Source organism: Oryzias latipes, chromosome 5 (assembly GCF_002234675.1).
Source record: "Oryzias latipes chromosome 5, ASM223467v1".
NCBI lineage: Eukaryota > Metazoa > Chordata > Actinopteri > Beloniformes > Adrianichthyidae > Oryzias > Oryzias latipes.
The window spans coordinates 28,860,114-28,885,220 of NC_019863.2; the positions used below are offsets into that span (position 1 = coordinate 28,860,114).

The following is a 25,107-nucleotide window of genomic DNA, read 5'->3' on the forward strand; positions in this document are numbered from 1 at the left end:
TTTGTGGCGCATCAACCGCCATGGACAGGCCAAAGTCTTCTCTGCTACGATTGGGAAGCATCCACTGTGAAACAAATAGATGCATTAATGGGCCTCTATCATGATATTCTTTGTCCTTTTTTTTAGTAAACAATATCCACATATATGGTTATATATTGCCTTTATTTTCCTACCCGAAGTAGGACAACTCAATCTCTGAGGCAACGCCTTTCGCTCCTTGATTTGAAAAATCTAAATAATTGTATGGTCACAATCTCTGTATTGTGTATATTTGCGGTTTAATTACAGAGTAGGCAGTGAGGTGAGGCAGCACCAAGTTCTGCTTCATGTTAGATTACATGCAAACTAAGTTGAGGACATATCTTTAGCCTACTCATGCTTTATTAAAGAGTTTTTTATAAATATATTCATGACATTTTTATTGCCCTTTCCATTAAATAAATAATGTATTTCATATTTGTCCATCTTTTATCTAGTGTTCAGATCTGAACTGAAATAATATACAAGGTGCGGCAGGCAGTAGCTCAGCCTCAACAGAGAGGGCGCTCATGAGCTCACTGTTATTCGCCGGTGGTTGTTGAAAGGAGTCAATTATTTTTGGTTTTGTTCTGACTGACTGCAAAAATGGCACAAGTAATATCATTAAAAAATGTGTCAAAGTTGGACTTTCAACCAAACGTGAAGTAGGCTAACAATGAATCGATGAATACTGCCATACTAAAGCACCTTTATTGACAAACTTCTAAAACTAAAAGATGAGGAGGACTTTTGCACTAAAGTCACTGAGATTTTTGTTCAGAAGGAGAGGCGTATGGATTTCATTTACAAGTAAAGCTACGTTCACACCAAGCATGTTTCCTGAATGTGCGTTTAGCATGTGGTGTTCACCAGGGAGGAGCTTCTTCTTCTTCTTTTGTTTTTTTCTGCTGTTAACTTGCACATGTACACCACCTTGAGTTGGAAGAGGGTTGGTGTGAAATGTCAAACCTGCAAATATGGTGAATCTTGCTTCAGGCTTTTTCTTTCACAGCTCCACTGTGACTGACTTAATGACTTGATGTCATTTGTGCACCATTTGTGAACAAACTGCAATTATTAATTTCTCCTCCATGATCACTTTTCGATCGGTTGGCACTTCTGTGAATTTAAAAGGACGCAAATCCGAGTCCCTGATTGGTCAAAATTCAACCTGGTTTAACTTTATTTTTATATTCAATAGACATAGAGCCCGAAATGTTCGCAACACATGTGGTGATGCATGAACCTAAGAATTTTGAATGTGGAAGCCTGAAATGCGCATCGACACACATTTACAAAGACTTTTCATTGGAAAAGATTGCTTGAACATGCGGCGGGAACTGCGGTGGGAACTGCGCTAAAAGGTTAGACCAGTGGGCAAATTCTGTGTGCATATGTGTGTTTGTGCGTGTGTGTGTGAGAGTATATGGATGGAACTGATTTCAAATTATTCAGCTCTACAGTTTTTCATGACTCAATATGGGACTTCAAAATTAATAAGTTAGACAAATAGAAGGAAATTAATAGTTGTTGAAATACACCCTGTTGCCAGCTAATGAGGTGCTTAACAAGCTGGATTTTAACTGCAGCGTCATTGTTTATTTCATTTTCAAAGCTGTACTGGCATGCTTGTCACCCGTCATCTGCTAAAACTTCAGGTGCTTTCCTTTACAGTGTTGCCTCTTCACCATTTGTCCATCTTTTTTTTCTCTCTTTAAACATTGTTGGGCTCCATGATGGAGTTACAGGACGTCAATGTTTCAGTCTTCTATTGATCGTTAAAGGCTGTAAATGGGTAATTGCCGGGATTGTAAGTACATCAGTTCAGCTGATAGAAGCACAAACATGATGGACCATTGCAGATATCAGAAAGAGCTCTTAAGAGTGTGTGCTCAGTGCACACTCGGGTGCACATTCTTTACGTCTGTCTGATGGATTCCCAGATTGGACATACCGTACTCAAAGAGTCTGAACTTTTTTTTGCCTTCTCCAAACTTTGATGCTTGTGTCACTCACCATTAGATGCGGTGAAATCGATGGCCACAGTGAAATTGATCTGCGTGCTGAAAGAAAGTAGGAAAGGACATCAAAAATGTCAGCAGACGATGGGAAAAACGTCAGGCTGCGTCGTCTCACACGGGCTCACACATAACAGACTCGAACCACGTATTTATCACATGTTTGAGTTTTACACAAAGTGAAGTTAAACAGTTGTCAAACAGGATTCAGCGGATCCTTTTGATGTATGTGGTTTTTATCTCTGTAGGAAGCAGGAGTGGCCTCCGACGCGCCGGGCCTCGTAACAAGCCATTAGGCTGATAGAGCACTTAAAAGCAAATTATAATCCAATTTTCCTGATGAAGAACACCCCCCACCACCACCTACAAATTTAAAACAAGGAAACAAGGTCTTAAGATGCTTAACTGACATTCTCTCATCATCTTTTAAGGTCACAAGAAGTAAATGTGAAAGGATGATGGTAAAAAAAGAATAAACGACTCACATTAACCTGTTAGCTCAGAGTGAGGATAGAATAGACCACATTCAGACCCTGGTGACCTCAGTGTAATTTGGACTTTGTTTTATTAATTCACAACATGAGAATTCAGCTATTCACTTTTAAGATGCTTTAAGAAATTGGAAATGGGTTTCTAGGCCTTTTTTTAACTGTAAATCTGCTTTTTTTGTAGGATCTGGGATAAAAGAACAATCAAAACAAAATATTTTTTAACGTCCTAAATTCAAAAGGATGTCCTCAAAAATGAGCATTTTAATTATTTTTTACATTTATTTCAGTTAAAAACATTTTTCAGTAATTTACTGTATGAGAATATGAGTGGAAACTTCTCTTCTTGTCCACCCTAACCATGAGATTGCTCCCCTTTTTAAAAATTTTATCTGCATTACCTTGTCCTGCTTTAAACTCAAAGCACGCGATGTGTAATGTCATTCAAATCATTAACCTGATATGAGAGCTATAAACCATAATCAGTGCAGCAAAATGGGCCCCTTATTACATTCCAAACATATCACTGCTGCAAAGTTTGAGAATGAGATAAATCAACACGATGACACCTCATTTATCCTCAGGCAACACAGAGGTGGAAGGCTGCTCAGCTATTTAAATAGTCAAATTATTTTTGTCCTTTAAGGATTTCTGTGCTTGTCAAATGAGTCTTCATTTGAATCGTGATGAAAGAAGGCTATAAAAACCTCCTAATACGTACAAGAGCTTCCCAAGTCCATAACAAGTGTTTTCTTGTTCGGAAATTTGGATCTTTCTCTTTAAATAAATCTGTTTTTGAAAGAATTTGCAGCAGATTATTCTGTAATGTTTAGTCCAACTACTTCAAGGGTATTGTTACGCTGCAGACTTGTGTTTTATCTTTTTTTTTCTTTAATAAGTTGAGGTCACTAGACTTTATATTGTGTTGTATCATAAATCAGACCCAAAAATAGGGCTGTCAGCAGAGCCTGTCACATTTGTCAGCTCTCCCACAGGACACAGAGACCTCTGACAGTCTACCTGCTGTGATGAGACAGCACAATTTAAAGAAAAGCACAGCTGGTCTGGAAAACATGCACTTTCCCTGAGAAGTGTTTTGATATGACCACAGAAATCTCCTGTGAAAGGACTGCTACGCTCGGGGAATGATAGCTCTGTCTTAATTGTAAATGTCACTTTAAGGCTGCAGACAGCAGCTGCTTTAAATCTAGACGTTTTACGACTTAAAGTAAGTATCCTTTGCTTTAACAAATAAGAGAAACACAGGGAAACATTTTGATGTATTTGTGCATTTAGTAGCAAAAAAGGTGTATACTAAACAACAATAATAATACATTTTATTCAAAGGACCTTTGCTCAAGGTCTCTGAACAACACAAAGAAATCATTAAAGCAAATATACATGATATTTAAACCAAACCCCCCAAATCTAATATGTTTATTTCTTTATATTTTCTCAAATCTATTAAACAGAAATGTGTCAACTGCAAGTCTTGAAACGTTTATGCTTTTCTTTTCTTTTCTTTTCTTCCTGTCCAATAGCTGCATTGGGGATTTTCAAAGTTTCAAAATTAAAACTGTGTTTCCGAGTCGTTCCTTATTCAAACCACAATGGATCAGGAGCGGATTTAAACCCGCGCTCTGAAAAAGCTCAGGTTTGTGGCGCATCAACCGCCATGGACAGGCCAAAGTCTTCTCTGCTACGATTGGGAAGCATCCACTGTGAAACAAATAGATGCATTAATGGGCCTCTATCATGATATTCTTCGTCCTTTTTTCTAGTAAACAATATCCATATATATGGTCATATATTGCCTTTGGCACACTAAAGAACAATTTTTTTTATGAAATTGCCATTATTGCAAGCTATTTTCCTACCCGAAGTTGGACGACTCAATCTCTGAGGCAACGCCTATCGCTCCTTCTGAGTGCCGCCCGTCACATGGCTTCAACCTAGAGCCGGCCTCCCCAGCCCTATCTCCCCCATCTTAACCCCTTATCCCCCATCTATAATATACCACTCTCTCCCCCTCCTTTCCTTTTTTGTCCAACAAGGAATGCATATAAATAAAATTATTATGAATAAAGCTAAGCCTCAATTACAAAAGGGGTTTATACAAATATACAGTCTGTTTGTCTGAAGATCTTTAAACTCCCATTGTAACAGTAAATCGGTCCAACACAGGAGGCCTTCAGCTCTGATCTGCTTGCTCAGCTGTTGGACAGGACAAATTAAAAGTAAAAAACCTAAACTACAGCCGGCCTTGGTAGCGTGGCTGAGTTTCACCCATGAAAACAAACAACATCGGAACTTTTGCAAAGATCGATGTGCATATTGTGCATAGAAAAGGAAAGCATTTTGCCGATTACTGTTAGCTCCGTGGCGAAAGTGCAGCTTCTTCCAAGAAACTTCATCAGTGTTAATACATGCATGTCATTCTCAAAATGTGACTTTCTAAAGTAAACTGGTCATCAAAACAGAGCAGAGATGGTCGATAAAGGAAGTGGCACGTTCCAGATGCTTTGACTTGAACAGCATATTTGTCCTTTCTCTGCCAGGCAGGATTTAAGAGCAACTCCTGCTGTGGGAGCAGATCTCCTGCGGGGACTTTCAGCTGTGCGCTCCTTGTATGAAGAAGAGATTCTACACTTTATCTACAAGCTGTTGTCTGCATTTGACTGATGTACAAAACCAGCCCAAGTGTAGAGCTCATTTTGGAGTTTCTCAAAGTAAAGAAAAAGGAATTTCTACTCACCCGCCTTTGATATAATCCAAAAAGGTGAACTCTGACTCGACTGAGAATGATAGCAGGGTTACCTGTAAGATGAGAATTGGAAACATGATTTGATTAATAGTTGATGTTTTTCTTTCTATATTTTGCTGCTGCTTGGCTGCAATCTTCACATTTTCTCACGGGATGTGAGCTCCATGCTTTCCTGCCGACTGATTCATTTGCATTAGCAGATAAGAGGAAAAGGGATGCATTCGTATGCATTACATGCTCATGCACGCACTGCTAGGTAAGCTCTGTGAAAATTGGCATCCTAGTTGCTTGAGTTGCTCAGGCCTATGATGACTTTCAAGTTCTGTACAGTTTTCTTCCACAAATCAACCCAGGAACATGTTTTTTAAATAAACTATTTCCCTCACAAGCCACGGCCGCTGAGCTCTTTAAAGTTTGTCCCATGTTTCAGTCACCTGCTGTTGTAAAATCTGGAAATATTCACATAATTCATGCACTATTTTTTCCCCACACTAAAAGTTGTTCTTGATCAACAGTTACACGATTACAAAACATAAAAAGAAATATGTCAGAGTAGTTTCTCAGCAACACTCACTGTTCCAGAGTTGACATATTTCTTTTTCTTCATTTTCTTCTTTGTATTAATTACCTGGAAAAACAGCAGAAGAAAAATGCTGTAGTTAGGGTAAAACCTTCCAAAAACTCAAGAATGCTTTTTAATCTACACACTTAAACGACAAAACCCCTTAAGTATTAGTGTTTTATTTATACACAAGTTGAAACCATTTGATCTGCATATGTCTTTGCAGGAGCAGCAAGACTGTTCTGCAGCTGGGAAAACCATAAGCAAACAGAACACGATTAAAAGGATAAAAATAAGTTTTGAGAGAAAATATTTGTCACTGCAGAAAGACAAGTTTTTTTGCTCTTGGGAAAAATGGTATATTCCTGTTTCAGTAATAATGAAATGTGAGGCTGGCTGAGGAACAATACTTGGTCCTGATAAAAATTGAGCATCTATGAGGCGATGAGCCAATCTGGTACAGAAAGGACAAAATGTACCTTTTGTTTTCTGTAAGCAAATAAAATGAAATATAAGTATTGTTTTCATTTCGTCTAGTCATCAAAAACATAGAGTCAAAGCCAAACCTGGAGATCCTTATTCATGCATTTGTCTCCAGTAGGTTAGATGACTGTAACGGCCTGCTCACTCGCCTCCCCAAACGAGCTGTGAAACAGCTTCAGTACGTCCAGAACACTGCTGCTCGAGTCCTGACTAGAACCAGGAAGTACCATCACATCAGTCCTGTGCTCAGGTCTCTGCACTGGCTGAATAGACTTTAAAGCAGCTCTGCTTGTTTAAAAGTCTCTCCATGGCCTTGCACCAACGTACATTTATTGTCTTTTGGTTTGTGTTGTTATAGGTAAGATTTGTGTTCTTGTTAGGTAGGCCAATTTTTGTTTGTCATTCTGGCCTGGGTCCACTCTGAAGTAAATACTCTAGCTCTTATGGTTCGATCAAAATAAAATCTCTTAAGTGTGCTGGCTTTTGAGACTGGAGGGAGATGGGGCTTCATTTTTTGCGTTGCGTCCTCTTTGGGCCATTAGACGGGGGATTTGGGGGTAACACTCCATATGAACCATCTCGGACTCTGAGGACCTCAGGGACCGGCCTCCTGTGGGTGGCCAGGACGAAGCAAGGGGAATCAGCGTTTCAGTCTTATGCAGCTAAAAGCTGGAACAGCCTCCACGAGGTAGTGAGACAGGCCTCTATTGTGTTGAGGTTCAAATCTAGACTCAAAACATTCCTGTTTAGCCGTGTCTACAACTGAAGGGTCCTTATCACCACCTCTTTTCCTTTTCCTTTGTCTTTTCTTTCTTTTAAAGTAAATTTTATAATGAGTATGTCTGTTTTTATTCTTTGCACTGTTATGTATTGTGATTTATATTGTGAAGCACTTTGAATTACTTTGTGTACGCATTGTGCTATCCAAATAAAATTGCCTTGCCTGGTCATAATAATTATAAATGATCTATTTTAAATTAAAAATGCTTTTATATAATATACATATGTTATTTTGTAAAATGAAACAAAACTCTGACAACAATGTCTAGAATAAATATTTTTCTGTAACTGTTCTGAACAAATATCAGGAAAGGATCTGCTTCTGCTTAGAATGACAATAAAATTTCCAACAATAGATCATTGAAAGAGGGTTTCTGTAGGTGCAACACTAACATTTACTCTCTGAGTTTTCTATTGGCTCAAAAGCTAAAAAGAAACGCCAATCCTGAGACCAAAGACGTCTCAGCTCATTACCTCAATTCTCAATAGCTGCTAGGCATGAAAGTGACAGCCCCTAATTTAACATGGAGGATGGCAATTTGTCTGACACACTGAACAATCTGCTGATGCAAAAACTAAAGGGCCTTTCAGTCTCTCTGGGAGGCAGAGAGGAATCAACGGTCGCCTTTAATGGCTCTGACATCTAAAAGACAGGTATTTGTCCGTAGCTGAAGGCCACCGAGCCACACAGGCATGATGGAATTGACATGACCTTATTTTTAGGTAAGCTCTTGACTTTTAATTTTTCAATTTGTTTTTTAATATTCATTTCTTTTGAACTGAACAGTTTAAATATAGCCTAAGGACTTGCAGTCTTGCAACACTGACATTTTTGTCCCACAAATTAATGTCATTAATTTTATTCATCACAGCCCTAATGGGGAAAGTATGACACACCTATGTAATTTTCAGACTTTACGGCTCAATCAGGGAAGACGCATCAACGTGGCGTGTGTTCGAAATGAGCATGCAGATGTGAGGAAAGCTATGATCATTTCAAATCCCCCAATTGTTCTCTTATTAATCCTTTTCTCATCCCACTACTAATAGTGCAATTTCTATGTGTGCTCGCAGAAAATCCCAGTGATCAGGGAGCTGAAATAAATGAAAGAGTAAATTGGAAAAATTGCAATAAGTGAAAGCTGGAAGAGGTGGGAAAAGATGCGCATTTGATAGTATTGCAAAAGACAGAAGAACTGGCACAGCACGGAGTAACTCTTGAAATATTTGTGAAGGCCTTATGGATGCATTCATATGCAGAGGCGGCAGAGGGGAAAGCGCTAAAGCAGGTGAATGATAGAAATGTCAGCTGTGTGAAAAATGGGATGCAGGTATCTGCCACACAGGGCCTGAAGACTTCAGGAACCAACAGATATGCTGCTGAAATGCCTCACCTCGTACACATTAAACTGGCTCTGCCCTCGAGCTAGCTCTCGGTAGCTGGTCGTGAAATCTCCAATGAAGTCATGGCTGGGGAAAAGATGTGAGAAAAGAATAAAAAAAAGATGTCAGCGCACACAACGGAGAAGGGCCATGGCACAAGGAGTGACAAGAGTCTTCTCAGCAAAACATTTTTGAATATCTGACTTTGATTTTGATGCAGTTTTAGGTTGTTTGTGTGAGATATGGAAACATAGAGTGACACTCACCTCCCATCTCGGTCCCAATCGTAAACCTCCACCTTGATTGTTCTGCAGGAACAGAGGAGTCGTGTCAGGACAACCACACAGAAACGAGGTCATGTCGCTGAAAACTTTATGCTAGCATCATTTGTGTTTTTAGGCTTTCAACACATGGAAACTTGTGACTGAGTTATGTTCTCTGCCTTTAAGATAACTGGTGTCTTAAAGAGCTGAGGGATTGGAAAACTGACTTGCATAAATCTGAAAGCACAGTGAGGATTGTCTGAAGCAGGAGACGTTTTTTTGATAGGTGCAGCTTCTAAAATTCTAAGCTTGATATTTCTTAGTTTGATCTTGATAGCTGTTGTTAACTGTAGCAAAGGAAGCCACAAACACCACACAACAAACCAGCAATGAGTACTTTGCAAACAATTTGTTGCAAACTTTTATTCAAAAGGAAAACAACTCAGGCTCCAGATATGAAACAAGCTGAAATCTAGTTTATTAAAGCATTCATGTAGCCAAATCCTATCTTAAAATGAATTAAAACTAGGATTAAATAATATAATCTAAAGTCATGGATCATTTTGTTAAAAAGCACGAGTCCTAAATGGTAATTTTGAAATTTGGGCTGATTTAAAGAACCTTTTGAGGTAGTTTAGATGGATACTTTAAAGATTTTTCCTGTTTTAAGTTTTCTTCATTTTTAAATGTCTTATACCTTTCTAAAATTAGGAGAGAAAAAAAACAAATACATACTTTTGAAAAAGCTACAGAAAAGTCATTCAAAAATCAACTTTAAACTCAATTACCATCTGTTAAACAGTATAAATAATATGCATGATAATTATCATACTATAAGATTGTTATATGTTATAAGTTATAATAGGAAAACAAATTCCACTATCCTGAATCACTTGAATCTGGTTGAAATTAATCAAATGCAATCATGTTAACAAAAACGGCCAAACAATTTGCGTTAAATAAGAACTATTTTAACATCAATTTGAAGGAAATCTTAAAGGACAGGAACAGCAGCGTTAATCTTACAGAAAAAATAAACAAGTGAAAAAAAATATCTGCTCCAAATTTACAACTGCAAACTGCAGCACACGAATGCTTTCAGACACGTCGGGCAACACAATTAACCATGAAGAAATTCTACAAAAAAAAGAGATTCCATTTTTCAAAAAAAGATTTTTGTGGCATTTTCATTCCCAAGTCACACTGATCCTCCTATTCTCCCCCTGGAACGGCTTCCAGAATCAAAGAAGGCTGGATCATCTGAAGCACCACATGCTTGTCACAGCAGAACAAGAACGTTCCTGATAGAAACCTGACTTCCTGCCTGCACCTGCCTCTGCTTGTTCCTTTATGACGGCTTGCTTGTTTGAGGCTTTGAGCCCCCGAAAATGTGCTCGTCCTGGAGATGGAAGAGACTGGATTTTTCACTACGGAAAATGAGAACAACAGAAGATGGATATGGAGAGAAACGGCACAAAGAAAGTTAAAGGGGAACCATTCTTCTCCTGATCAAAATAGGAATCTTCTGTGACTTTCGCTGTCTTATTGTAAGAACTCGTCTCACTGGCTTAAAGTATTTTCAGCAATGTCATTTTTAAATCTCTTGGTCTTAAGTTCCTGCACAAAAGGCTCGGGTTTTGGAGCCCTTGATGGTCCTTGACCCAGTGGAACAATAGGCGCTCTCAAATCGGCCACTGATATCTTCAGATGCTATTCTAAGACATTTGAAATGATCGGCACTCATGTCCAGGAATAGGTAATTACGTAATGATCCAAACTTGATACAGAAGAATTCTCCATCTCCCCAATCTCCCTTTGATTTTTTTTTGCTGGGAACAAGAATAGATCTCCAATAAAAATTGTGACAGTTTAATTCATCTGTGACCAAGAAAATGTTGGAGTTCTTCTACAATACAATCTGAAAATCGTCTAGAATGGTAAAAAGTGTTCAGAAGTTGAGAAATTTTGGTAGTGGAAAACCCAGGAGCAGGAAGTAATCAAAAACTCAAGAATGTCAAAAAAATAGCACAACAAACTCAGCGCAATAGTAAGACGGATCGACAGAGAAAGTTGAAGTCCCTCTCCGATCATCTTTTCATCTATTTTTAGAAGCGTTCCTAGTGGTCTTTTAATGATGATCATGTCGTTTTTATCCAACATCTAAAAGCCCATGTAGTTTTCAGGACATCATTTCTGCAGAGCGGCAGTAGTTCATTAGAAATTCACCTCTGAGTTGTGGGTGGAGCTACTGGTGTAGAGAAACCACGCCCTGCCTTCCCTTTCCACTGCTGAGAGCTCTCTGTTTACACACTCTCCTGCTAGCTTACACCCCGATCTAACATTATCCGTGTTACAAAAACGGTGAGCAATCTCGTAGCTATCCAGCCGTACAGTTTTGATCCAGATTCCAACTCTGATGAGGAAAACAAAGACGTTCGTGGATACGTTTGTCTACAAGTGGATGGATCCAAACGGAGCGGAGAAGGGAGCTTGTGGCTCGCCCAGCGTCACAAAAAGGCTTTTTTTCGTCTCATTAGTTGCAACAATTTGAATGGAGAAGTACTCAGAAATGCAGTTTTAAGCTTTTTCTTATGTCCTCCACCATCAAAAAATGCCACAAGAACACTAAAAATGTATTTTTTTTCTCTGGTTTTAGCTGAAGCAGCCGTCAATAAATACTGTTGTGGGAGTACCACCAGCCCATTCTTTTCGTGTCTTTGTTCTCCCGTGGCATTGATGCTTTTTGTTTCCACTATGCAAGAGTAAATGATGACATGCAGATCAAAACAAGCTGATCTGATCAGGACGTTTCACGGTTTTCCATAAAAAGACTCGATGATGCATTTTCATGTGAGCCTGATAAGTGTTATTTTTCCATTAGTTTAGTCCGAAGTCACCTCATAGCAGACATACAGCAGAGGTAGAAAACATTCAGAGGCTTTAACGCTTCTCTGAGAGCAGGAATTTGCAGGGGAAACGTATCACTCAAGCATCAGATTGAAAGATTTCTGAATCTTCACTGTCGGAGGAAAAAATATTGCGCGCGTTTCATCTTTCTGAGAAAGCCACTGATGTTTCAAATGGATTTCCCATTTAAAAACTATTAAAAAATAAATTGAATTTTGAACAGGAATGGAGTGCAAGCCATTTTTTTTTAGCCTGCCTATGATTGTTTTGGGGGGGAAAAAGTTATACAGTCAGTGAGGAAGACACAGAGACAATATTCCTCCCTTTGCTCATTTAGAAATGTCAACTGTGAGAGAAGCAGACTGTTCAGAAGTGTCTTTCTGAAGTCCCTCCAGCCTTTCCTTTCGTCCTGTCGTGTCACTAATGAGAGGAACTCAGCCAAAGAGAAGTCCAGCTCTGATTAGGGCACAGTCCTACAGTGGTGGAGGATCCGCCAACATATTCATGCAAGCTGCTACTCAGGAGATGAAGGTGAGTCCTCTCCTACAGGACTGGAAGGTGTGAGCGGCAACCAGGATAACAAGCAGCTGGAACCACAGGTACGAACTCATAAAAGTGCTTTACATCTGGAGTAAGAACTGCCACAGTCGCCCACTGATTATTATTCAGCTCCTTAGATGTGGTCAGGCCTGAACAGACACAAGCGTCTGCAAAAGAAAAGAAATCCTGGAAAAGTGTGGCAGCATTCACTGCAGTTCTATCTGTAACATGATAGGATAGCTTTCAGGCAATGGGAGTGCAGTAGGTCCTAAAACTTTATTCTTTTTTTTTTACCTGTGGAGGTGTGGCAGAAGCCCTCCATAAAGAGAATAAAGATTTAGGTGCACCGTGGTGTCGTTTTGTTAGTGTTCACCTCACAGAAGGTTTTTCAGTCAAAAACACATATAAGATGTTTTGTTCCTAAGCCTACATGAGTAATTTCCAGAATAAATGATTAAAAAAGTACTGCATAACACCAACATGATACTTAACTAAGTAGAGTAAGGCCTTACCTTTGAATTTAGTGACATCTTTCACATTGCATGTTAAGTAACTTCTGTAGTAAAACAGACCAGCTTCCAATAAACTTCCAGTTTGGCCTGAAAAATGTTGGAGACCACTGGTTGATCACACATAGTTCTCTATTTGGTGTCTGCTTTTTCTTTTGATAAAGTTGATTTAAATGGACTAAACTTAATAAAGGTGATGGCTAGTTCTCTCATTTCTATGTGCAGTGATTGCACTTTACTAAAAACGTTACCCCCAAAATACATTTTCTGTTATATTCTGCTTCTACAGCTTTTACAAATACGGTAGTCATTTAAAGGTAAATCTGAGAGATTAATGCTCTAAAGAAAGGATTTAATTTCAACCAATGTGTCATGTTTTACAGTTTGCAAGTTGTTTATACAAAAATAGATCCCTGCTTCCTGTCACACTTCAAAGACTTTGTTCAGCTAATTAGTTGTAAAAAATTGTTTTGGTCAAAGCTGCTGGGATAGAAGTTTGAAATGATTTTTTTTTTTTCTTTTTCTTCCGCTGACCTGCCTGTGTTTGTGATTTTCTTCTAATTAAATAGTCTGCTTGTTTTTCCTGACAGTCCTTGTTTGATCGTTGCATTCAGGGAACGGTTTTGTCAGTTTCTTAGGCATTTGTGAAAAAGTTACGTCCCCTCTGGATAAACGGATGAGAAGGAAAGGGTTCTTTCTGTCCTTTTAAAATGTTTCAGAGTCGGCTTTTCTTCACTTGACAGTCTCAACAGCAGTTTCATATCTAACAGCTTTAAAACTATGTTCAAAGCATGAGACCTCACAGGAGGAGTTAATAGTGGAATAAAATTAAATTGAAATCTTCAGTTCTCCATCAATGAAAAGACACAAAAAAAACTGCCTGAATTAATTTGTACCATAAAACACATGTTTCTTGTGTAACTGAGTCAGAAGAAGACCTTTCCTTTAAGCCAGGGGTCTGCAACCCTACAGAGGATGGATCAAAGAGCTGTCTCTAGTTAAAGAAAGATAAAGAAAAATTCATTTTGTAAAGTAATGTATGTTTTGGATTACATGGAACGCCAAGCGAAACAAAACAGTCAAATAAGTAAAACTTTATTCAACTAATTCACAGTTAAAGCACAGTATGGATGGCTGCGTCAGGCTCCTGACTACGGTAGCCCTAATGGTCCAATTATCCACCATTTTGACAGATTTTTGATCCCTATGTACCATTGAAAAGTAATTTGAGGTCAGTAAGCAAAACCAGAATTGATTCTTAAAGCCGGATTATAAGGCCGTCTATTATTTAACAAAATTCAAGGATTTTAAGTGTGCAATATGGTTGAAAAAATGTGGTAAGGGTAAATTAAATAACTCCGATTTAAATATAGTTTGTAGGATTTACAAATTTCTGTCTCATATAAAAATAAATAAATAAATAAAAAGTCCTATGTCTGTTTTTTTGTTTGCTTGTTTGTTTTTCACTTCTGACATCACACTACCTACAACTTTCTGCTTTGAGATGATCCCTTGTGTTACAGGATCTCTTTTCTTTTAAAGGAAGTCATTTGAACGTCTGTCAAAAGGTATAAACTATTTATATTTAAAAAAAAAAAACATATTTATTTTTTAGAGTTCATTTATATTTATAAGAATAGCAACAATAAGAAAAAGGCAAATCAATGTCTTATTTTTTTGAGGAGTGAAATAAGATTTTGTGGCTCCTGCTGGCTTGTAGTCTGGGAAGAAACCAACATAGATGGCTGTGCAAGTATGAAAAGTGCTTTTTAGAAATAAATGTTGATTTGATTTAAGTGTTGAAGGTCGCAAAACCCTGATTCAGGCTCTGAAAGGTAAAAAACTCAACTTTGTTGTATTACTTTGGCTATTAAAACAGGCTGGACCAAGTTTCACCCTTTTTTTTAATGCAGTCTCACACAGAAAATGGATCAACTGAAAACGAATCAAATCTTCTTCAAACTTCTCGTCTGTTCTAAATCCACCCTCTCCAAAGCCACAAGTCTTACTCTTTCCATATACTCATCTTCTGTCTCCCCTTCCCCTCAGGTGAAGAGTCTGGGTGTCATCCTAGATAGCTCATCATCTTTTCAGTCCCACATCAATAACGTTGCTCGGTCAGCCCATTTTCATTTACGTAACTTCAATCGTCTACGCCCCTCCCTCACCGTCCACTCTGCTTCTATCCTGGTTCACAGTCTGTTCACTTCCCGTCTAGATTATTGTAAATCCCTCCTCTTTGGTCTCCCCCATAAAACCCTCAATAAGCTTCAACTGGTCCAGAACTCAGCTGCCTGCATCATCTCCAGAACCCCCTCCTTCAGTCATATCACCCCGGTTCTCCACCAGCTGCACTGGCTTCCCATAACCTCCAGAATCAAATTCAAACTCATCCTGTTCACCTTTAAGGCCCCTCCATAACCTGGCCCCTCCTTATCTCTCCGACCTCATCCACATCAAAACCTCCTCTCGTTCTCTTCGGTCCTCCTCCTCCGTTCAGCTCTCTGTTCCTCCAGCCCGACTCGACTTCAGCTGCTCGGCTCCCAAACTCTGGAATTCCCTCCCTCCTGATCTCCGTAACACAGACTCTCTACCAACTTTTAAATCTACTCAAAACTCACCTGTTTATTTCTGCCTTTCCATCTTGATTCAGTCTTAATTTTTCTTTCCTATTTTATATGTATTTATATTTAATGTGCTTTTAATGTTTTTTTTTTTTACCTTTGTTTGTACAGTGTCCTTGGGTTTCATGAAAGGCGCTTTAAATAAAATGGATTATTGTTATCACTATTATTAAATCAGTTATGTATTTTTCCAGCCTTTTATTTACATATAGAAGGTTGTGTCACATTATTAAATCAAGGTCTACCTGCAGTTTGAAAACAGACACAAATGAGAAAATATATAAAAAGACACAAAAATCTCTTGGCCTGTGTCCGAATTCCTTCCCGACTCTCTAACTAGCACACAGAGTTCTCTATTTCGGATTTAAAACACTGTTAAACTATCAAATGAATGAACTCAGTAGGGGTGGGATTATATAAACTTGCTTCTTCCCACTCCTTTTCAAGCAATAAATCAAACTCTACTTATACCTCAGTTAATTATCACTGTATTTAATTAAGTATATATGATTTAAGTGACATTTTTGTTTTGTTTTCTGTCTTTTTAATCTATGCATTTCATCATTGCTGTAATGAGTTTGATAAATATGTGTAAATTCTTTATTGCTTTGACTACAATGCTTGAAATAAATCAATAAAATCAAACTACTAAAACACTACATAGTGCTGGACAATCTAGTACCCTGGATTTTAAAAAGCAAATTGAATACCATCCTCACTACTTTTTTTTAAATGGCAAACATGACCGATTTCCTGAAATAGAAAAACGGAATAAATATGAACATTTTACAAATACTATTTAATCCACCTTTTTCTGAAGATAAAAAATATGGATCTAATGGGCATTAATGCGAGTTTCCAGGGCCCTGGCTTTTGGAACTATAAATTCTTACAGCTACACAAAATGGAAAACGCACTATTTGGGGCACAAAGTAGAGAGTGGTAAAGAAATTCAGACACAACCTTACTTTTTCCTCCTTAGGTCCAATCTTGAAACTGAGGCGTGTGATTAGATCACAAGGCCTACAACTGTACTGCTTCCAGCTTGTTCAAGCCTCCAAAGTCCTGTTTGTTTGACCAGAGTGATCGCTGTGTTCACACTCTGGCCGGGTTCTGACCTGCGTGCCGGGGTCGACGTGAAGTGGGCTAGAAGTACTAACAGGCTTTTCTTTCTTAAATTTCCATACATGGTAAAACTGACACCCTTGTTTTTTCTATTACTTGGTGGATGTTAAACCTCAGAAAAGGGGTAATGCAGCAAAATGAATCAAAATGTTGAGTAGTGACATCTGTGGTTGGACCAAAAAGCCTTAAGGAGCCCTAAATGTTAGGGCTTACATTTTTTAATCTTAAAAACAAAAAAAAAGTTTCCTAAACATTTATTATTGTATTACAAACAATAACAACAATTAAAATATTTAGTTTATTTGTCTCATGACATAGCTGTTAAGGCATCTTTGTTTTGGTTTTACTTTACTTCACGTAACATCCACGTAAAATAAATTCTTTTATAAACTTCCTGTTTACAGAAAATCAATGCTGCAAAGAACGGATTTATCTTCACAGTCTTCCGTTATGACTTCCAACAACATATTATGACATTAAATGAAAAGCTTTATAATTTTAACCTACAGTCAAAATAAAAGCAGCAGATAAATCGAGTCATTAGCCAAGAAAAACTGACAGGTGTTGAAAGAGCTTTTTTCCAGCATGAAGCCCTTTATGTTTTGATTTACCGCACTCGAGCTCTGGTTGATGTTCCTGTGAAGGCCTGTTTTTATGTGGGTGTTTGAGGGAACACCTAACATCAAGTTAGTGAACTGTCCTCTGAAGTCCTCCAAAAACAAACCAAAGAAAACTAGAAACGCAGCAAAAGTTTTTTTTATATATGTATATAATGCACATACAGATAAGCAGCAGCTAAATGGGTTAAAGAGAAAAATATTCTTAGGAATCACATGATATCTAGCGATGAGGAGCTGCAAAAGCTAATTTTACAACTAATTAGCCAAACCAACAGACGAATATTGATTTTTGTTTGTGGTTTGTCTTGTCAGTTACTACAGCAATTATCGATGCAGCTCTGCCACAAAGAAGGCGAACTGTTTTCAAAAGGTTTGATTGATTTGTGAAGAACCCTGAAAACAAGAAATATTGCAGCTTTAGCCTCTAATCAAAATGTAGCTTCTGAAGATGCAGTTTGTTTGTCCATCAAGAAAAAACAAAACTACATTTTTGACCAAAGGCCCCTCTAAGAACCCTTCTACATTTTATGTTGCATTTTTTTGCTTCTAATGGATTAGAAAAATGGATTAAATGGAGAAATTTAAATGAAACAGGACAAATGCCATGTCAAATGCAAAAGTGCCACGCTCCTTTAGCTGTGTTATTTCCCAGTTGGATCTTCTCGGAGGACAAAGCTGCTGATAACAGCCACACCAAAAAACAAAGGGCAAAGGGATTACAGAGGCAAACTGTGCCCGACACAAGCTATTTCAGTGAAAATCAATATGAAGGGATGTACAAATTGCTGCTCTGAGATCATATGGCAGTAGAAATAATTGGAGGCTTAACACTACACCATACTTAACTGGCATTGATTTCCACTGCTTACATATATTTATATTTTTATATATATGCTCAGAACATCCCAACGGCTGCACTTACTACACACTTCATCATTCAGAAGACACTTATTAGAGCCATGCAGGCGGAAGAGAGATGGAAATAACAGAGGGTACATTACTATGTATCATTGATCGGGCAGGGGGGAGCCAGTCGCGCACGGGCAAACAGCCTTGTGGGGATTAGAAAGCATGGAGGGAAGCGGCATCGTACCTGTCATAGTCCCCGTTGCAGAGCGCTCGTACAGGGATAGTGAAAGGCTGCCACACCGGGTTTAATGTGTTCTTCACCACCTCTGTTTTGTGGCAGATAGTAAACCTAGAGCCAGGAGAGCACCAACATTAGAAAATGATATGTTCAGAAGGAAGCAGAGAGAGAAAATTATTTCTTTGTGATCTAAAGAAGCCGCAGAGCAAGAGAAAAAATATGCAAATTAGAGAGGAAGCATGAGGCTGACCAAATGGAGCCATGGTGACACAAATCCCAGTCATGTCCTGTACTGACAGAAAACTAGAAAAGGTTCTGTTGGACTGACATTTCAGATCATTTCACTGGACCATGTGAGTGACGGTGAGTTGATTATCTGATTATCTGTTTCAGGTGGAGATAAACTCAAATAATATCTTGTAATGTAGCATTTATCCGAGTTTTGTGAGTTATTCTGCCCACCTGAGTGCCTCAATTCTTTTAATCCTCTAGAACAGTGTTTTTCAACCTTTTCTGAGCCACGGCACACTTTAACCTTAAAAAAAATCCCGCGGCACACCAGCATCCAAAAATTTAAAAAAAAGGAGAAACTCATACTCTGTATTGATCTACAGCCCCTCCACAATCTCACATGCATTTTTGAGATAATTGTTGCAGAAAAAGCTGGAAACTGCAGCTGTTTTTTCTAAAAGATGAAATAAAAGATAAGTTAGAAGACTTAAAAACAGATTGATGTGTGTTCGTTGGTTTCAAGACGTTTAACAACAGATCTCCGTATGCGCTGTCACTCTCACAACCCAATGCATCATGGGAGATGTAGTGCATAAAACGGCCGGAGATCGCGTCTCTGAGCTTGATTGTTTTGTTCACTTGTTCCACGGTCTGATACCGGATTCTGTGGAAAGCTACACCGCTAAAGACGAGCTTTAGCTGCTATTTTTTTTTAGAACTGAGCGACTTTACGAGCTAAATCGGGACAAGGAAGTGAAGACTTTAACCACTTCTGATTGGTCAGACTGATGACATGTGATTAAGCCTTCAAGAATGATTGGTGGAGACAGTTAAAGGGACGGGACGTTTCCAAAATACAGCCGAAGGTGCAGCTGAATCGCGGTACCTTATCAAAATGTCTTTGATAAAATAAAATAAACGCAAAGAAAAAGTATTTTATGATCTTTTATATTCCTAACTCCTCAGTGTTTTATCAGGGCCTGTTTGGATGAACAGAGAGCTGAAATCATGGAGATGGAAAATGTTTTTAGATCAGTTAATGAGGGCAATTTCCCACGGCACAAACGACCATCTCTCATGGCACACTAGTGTGCCGCGACACACTGGTTGAAAAACACTGCTCTAGAACTCCTCACAGTACAAGCCACTTTTCTGTAAACCCTTTGGCACCAAGAGTTTGTGTGGTTTGGAGGATCAATTCCTTGTGTTCAATGAATGAAAGACAAACAAAACCTCAGAGAAGCTTGAACACTCTTCCTGTTGGACAGAGGTTATGGTGCCACGGTTACAGGACCCAAGAGAAGCTCAAGAGCATTCAGGAAACGTGAAAAAATTGGAAAGAGTTTTACATCTGCTTGAGTTTCAGAGTTAAACCTTTTCCATTAAATGCCGGATTTTTATGTTTTTAAGGTCATTTAAATCAAACACATTAGGAGTTGTGGGCTGAACAGGATCCTGTCTGTTGATCGCTCTCTGTAGCCTACGTCACAATTGCGCCCACGGGTAGATACGAGTTATCTGGCGGTAAGCAATGGGCATATCTTTACGCAGTGGTGGAACTTTTATTGAGTGTTCAGCTCGGACCCCCTATAGTGTTTGGGGTCCCAGGCGACCGCCCACCTTTGCCTAAGAAATATCAAGCTCGTAGACCTCTTGGTAAGTTGGTAGAGCAAAAATGTCCACACACAGTCTTTCTATGTGAATGCTGCAGGCGACAAGTCAAAGCAAACACTTCTACAACATGCAAGTAAGAGTGAAGTAGGTGAGATGCAGGCGTGTCGTATGGATTTTAAATTTTTTTCAATCCCCCCAAAATCTTGCACACTATGCAATGATACCGTTAGTGCTTGTTAAGTGATAAATGAGTGCTCTTTGCTGCAGCCAGACTGTTAGAAATAAGGACATTAGACAGAGTGTAGTTTGTGTGGACATCCGACGGATGGACACTTACATATCATGTGTGCAGCATTTGTGGGCTGTTAGTGAGGAGCCAGAACTCGCACGTTAATAACGACTAGAATGTGACGTAAGGGCATCATACGACAGCGTCATTCGTAGGTCATAGGTGTGTGCAAATTCCATTGTCTTACAGACACTTAACGATACACCTACCACACGCACGACAATGGTAGGTTCCATTTTCATTACTTCCCTTGATGCCACATGAGCCTCAAGGGAACTCCAAGACACACCTCCCCGTCTCTATGAGACCACCTGTAATGGGTGCCCATGGACTGCCACCTTGTCATGGTTGGGGAGCTCGCGCGTCTCGATGACCCAGATAACTATGCTGGCTGGAGCTTTGTGGTCATGGTAGTATGGTCTCCCATGCCAGACAGATCAAAGGGTAGAGGCCAGACTAAGGAGACGCAACTGGGACGACGCAAACTAACTGAGAACTCCCCCACACAGAGACGGACCGCAAACAGACCAGTGTAAACCCAGAGTAAGACTTAAGGCCCGTACACACCGGGACGAATATTCGCCAGCGTATTTCGCCACGTTTTTTGTGTTCACACCCAGGCGATTTTCGCTGACGATGAGCTGAGCGAACATGCAATTTCATTACTTAACATTAGATGGCGCTTAATGTAAATCAGAAATACTCCTGTACACAAGGAGGCGCTGCGCAACTTCACGCTTCTTAAAGTCGCTTTTCACTCAGAAGAAGAGAGGAAGTATTTACGCGCTTGTCAGAATTATACAAAGAAAACATGAATATTTCAAGCACCAGTTGCTTCAACTGGTGCTTGGTTCGGGGATATTTTAGAATGTCCGTCATTATTTCTTTGCGGCAGTGTAGACGCTACTTGGCGTCTATCTTCTTCGCTGGTATATGTGCTCAGAAAGGCGGTTTAGTGTTTGAGCGCCCCCAAGTTGTCTTTTACTGTAACTTCAGAAGCTCCAGACACGTGTGCAAAAGCGCGGCGCGTCAAACCAAAAAAACAAACCCAAGGCGTTTTTTAAAAAGTGACGCTTTGACGCGTGGCGTTTTTTCGCGTCGGTGTGCACACTCACATTGGTGCCCTTTGTTTAGTCACAAGGCGTTAAACGTCGGCCAATATCGCGGGCGAAATTCGTCCCGGTGTGTACGGGCCTTTAAGGCCTATGTAGCTATCACGATTGTAAAACCATTCACAGATTAAAAACTTTATTTTCTTTTTCCATAAAATGCTGCAGATTTTTCATACCAAAATCACATTTCAGAACAACTCTAATCAACTTAGTCCAAAGGTTTTTCTCCAAAAACTGCTATTTGTGTCTAATCTTTATGATTAATAAAAAAATGTATATGAATTGTGATGTTACTTGGCAAAAAAAAGTCTGTATTATGAGAGAAAGGGCTGAAAGTAACGTATAATGTAAATAAAATAAAAAACTTACGTTCCATCCTCGTTGCTTCTGTAAAAAACCATGAAGGGGTCTGACTTGCCAAAAAAGTCCTTTTTGTCAAGCTTGTTGGCACAGAACTGCATAGTGGCACTGTCCTGCAGGTGTACAGAAAAAAGAAAGGATGAAGCAGCAGAAAAGAAATTCATCTGAAGATCTTTGTTACACTTTATTTTACATTATTGTATTTTTAAGGTCCTTTTTTTTAACTGATTAATAACTTTTAGGTTGCAGCAGGGAAACTACTAAATGTAGACACTAAAAGCTGCATGATTGAAAGACATTTTTCACTAAACTTATATCTGTTATTTTTAACACTAGCACTCGGTAGAGTAAGTGTGCGAAATCTGCTCTTCACAAATTTCTCATTTTTCATCTCAAACTGTTTTTGTAACAGTGCTGAAGCACTTTTTGGTGATGCTGCACATTTCTTTTATTTGTTTTGACCACACGTCATTCATGCACAGCACATCACTCTTTCCTGATGAAAAACCCTTCACAAAGGCCAGGAGGTTTGTTTTGGACAATAGTCTTGATGGAAAGACGTGATTGTCTCTCTGAGAGCAAACCAGGATGGTTTGGGGTCATTAGAGCCAATTTTATAATCTTTGATGCATCTTTTTGGAGAGCACTTGAAGAAACTTGCCAAGATCTTTCAATTGTTTTTACACTAGGGGCCCCATTATCCCATTAAACCATAACGCTTCCTGTTAACTTCCAACAATGACTCCACTGTGACAGTAAAATGCTTGACATTTAGAAAGGCCACAAAGTCACAAGATTAATGGGTTCACTTGAGGACTGAAAGGTTTGCCAGATGAAATCGGGAAAAAATACTCCACCAACTTGTTACCTCTTTTGTAATTCTACCCCCTCCTATTCTTTAATCATCCTCCAACTTCTTGACCCCCTTTTTTTCCCAATGTACCCTTATTACCCTATTTCTAAAATCTAGGTATGGTCCAAACAGGAATATAACTAATGTAAGTAAAATTTAGCCTCGAACGCAAAAGGGATATAAAAAAATATACACCTCATGTGTCCAAAGATTCATTCCCCTAACAGTAACAGACCACAAGAGGCCTTCACACATCTGTTTGCTCAGCTGCTGGACAAGTTGTGTATCTGCAGCAACCGGATGCAGATGGGGCTTGCGGGCGCACACTTTAACGTATGTGAGTTTGATGAATACATTAGGTTAACTTGGGTAAACATAAGAATTAAAGTTAAATAAACATTGTATTGAGTTGGATAAATATATATTTAACTTATAATATATCCATTTGAGTTGTATAAACACAAGAAAATTATGTTAGATCACCATATTAAATTAAGTTGGACAGACATAAGAAATTAGGTTTAATAAACTTAATTCAATTATGTGTTAGCAATTGAAGTGATTCATTTAAGTTGGATCAACTACTCTTTTTTTTTTCAAAGTTGTTCAGGTATTGTTTGAAGTTATGTGGAAAAAAAACAAAAGGTTACATGTTTAGTGAACACAACAAACACACATCCCTCACTGTGGTTCACCTTCAGCAAATTAGAATTGACCCGACCTGGTAGAAGCAGGGCTGTGACTATCGTATTGTTGTTCTTATCACACATACATAAAAAGGCAAATACAGTAGAGAATCAGGAGAAGAAACTGACAAAATTTGCCAAAAACAGATTATTTTATGATCGATTCTATACCTTTTTAACCAACATAATCCTGTTTGTGGTTTTTAACCAATACTGCAGTAACTCTGTCTTACATTTTACATCCCTAGGAACTTTGTCAACTCTTTTCGTCCTAAAAGAGATTTTTAAACCTTTTATCGGGAAATTATTCAAAAGATTAATTACTACCATGCACATTGAATGTTAATGAATAGACCCGCTGTTTTAAAAATATATCCATGGTGATTACATAACACTATATGTCAGAGCTTGATTTAAGAATATAAAACAGTTCAGTTTTATTTAAAAAAAAAAGAAGAATTAAACATTTTTACCATTATTTCTGACTCTTATGAAGGGCATTAATGTTAAAAGACAGTTTCAGTTTGAGGTGCGTGAATTAAACCCAGCGATATGTAAAATGGTTTAACTCTGCCTTGTGTAAAAGAACACCTTCCTTTATGTCTCAGCTCCATAAAGTACTGGCTCTCAGCCTGAAAACCACTCTGCCTTTATCTATAAACACGACCTAATGATCCAGCATCAGACTGTTAGTGCATTTCTGCAAAAGTGCATGGATCTGTGCAGGCATTTTAATTCTAACTGTTCAACTCCATCCATCCAGCAGCAAATGTTGCAACAGAAGTGGCAGCTGCTGCTTACCAAGTCTAATTTTAGCATGACTAATAATCTTCAAACTAACTCTTTCTGAAACATGTCACAGCATCTGGAAAGGCAGGGGCTCTCCGTGCATTTCAGCAACAAACACCGAAGATAAAACAGAGTTTGGGCTTTTCTTGCTTGCCTTCTTTTTAAAGGTTTTATGTGGAAAAAAAGGTTTGTAATGAGAAAACTTTTCAGAATGCATCAATAAAAAGAGAATGTGCAGTTAATGATTGAATTTTTCTTAAAATGACAGTTGATTTCTAGAAAATTTATATTTTTCCAAAACTTTCTACCATGGCTGTGAGGTTTTTGCACTGACTGAAAAGTAAACATCATTGTAAATGAAAAAAAAATGAACCATTCCCTCCATCTTTGATATTTCTGAAAACATCCACCAGGGGAATTACAATTGTGTGACTACACTGACCAGCCACTTCAGGGACAGCTTGCTAGAACCGCGTTGAACCACCTTTTGCCTTTAAAACTGCCTCAATCATTGGTGGCATGGACTCAACAAGGTTCTGGAAACATTCCTCAAAGAGTTTCACATGACAGCATCACGCAGTTGCTGCAGATTTGTCGGCTGCACATCCATGATGCCAATCTCCTGTTCTACCACATGGCAAAGGTGCTCAATCAGGTTGAGATTTAGTGGACTGTGGAGGCCATTTTAGTCCAGTGAACTGATTGTACTGTTCAAGAAACCAGTCTGAGATGATTCCAGCTTTATGACATGGCGCTTCATCCTGCTGGAAGTAGCCATCGGACGATGGCACACCGTAGTCAGAAGGGATGGACATGGTCAGCAACAATACCCAGGTAAGTTGTGGCATGCTCAGTTAGTACAAAGGGGTCCAAAGTGTGCAAAGAAAATATCCCCTACACCATTACACCACCACCACCAGCCTGAACCATTGATTCATGGCAGGATGGATCCATGCTTTCATGGTGATGATGCCAAATTCTGACCCTGCCATCTGAATTTAG

The 25,107-nt window shown here is 38.8% G+C and overlaps 1 protein-coding gene across 2 annotated transcripts in view; it reads right to left on the reverse strand.

Annotated features, from left to right (window-relative positions):
* LOC101170754 (copine-8) overlaps nt 1-25,107 on the reverse strand; it is a 314,618-nt gene that overhangs the window by 25,753 nt on the left and 263,758 nt on the right. For both annotated transcript variants that reach the window (XM_020703540.1, XM_011475541.2), the window contains 7 exons: nt 21,787-21,890; nt 18,178-18,282; nt 8,763-8,804; nt 8,508-8,583; nt 5,863-5,916; nt 5,280-5,341; nt 2,035-2,081 (listed from right to left, as the gene is read on the reverse strand). In XM_020703540.1, the coding sequence (XP_020559199.1) occupies nt 2,035-2,081; nt 5,280-5,341; nt 5,863-5,916; nt 8,508-8,583; nt 8,763-8,804; nt 18,178-18,282; nt 21,787-21,890 (490 nt within the window). The remainder of the gene's footprint in view (nt 1-2,034; nt 2,082-5,279; nt 5,342-5,862; nt 5,917-8,507; nt 8,584-8,762; nt 8,805-18,177; nt 18,283-21,786; nt 21,891-25,107) is intronic.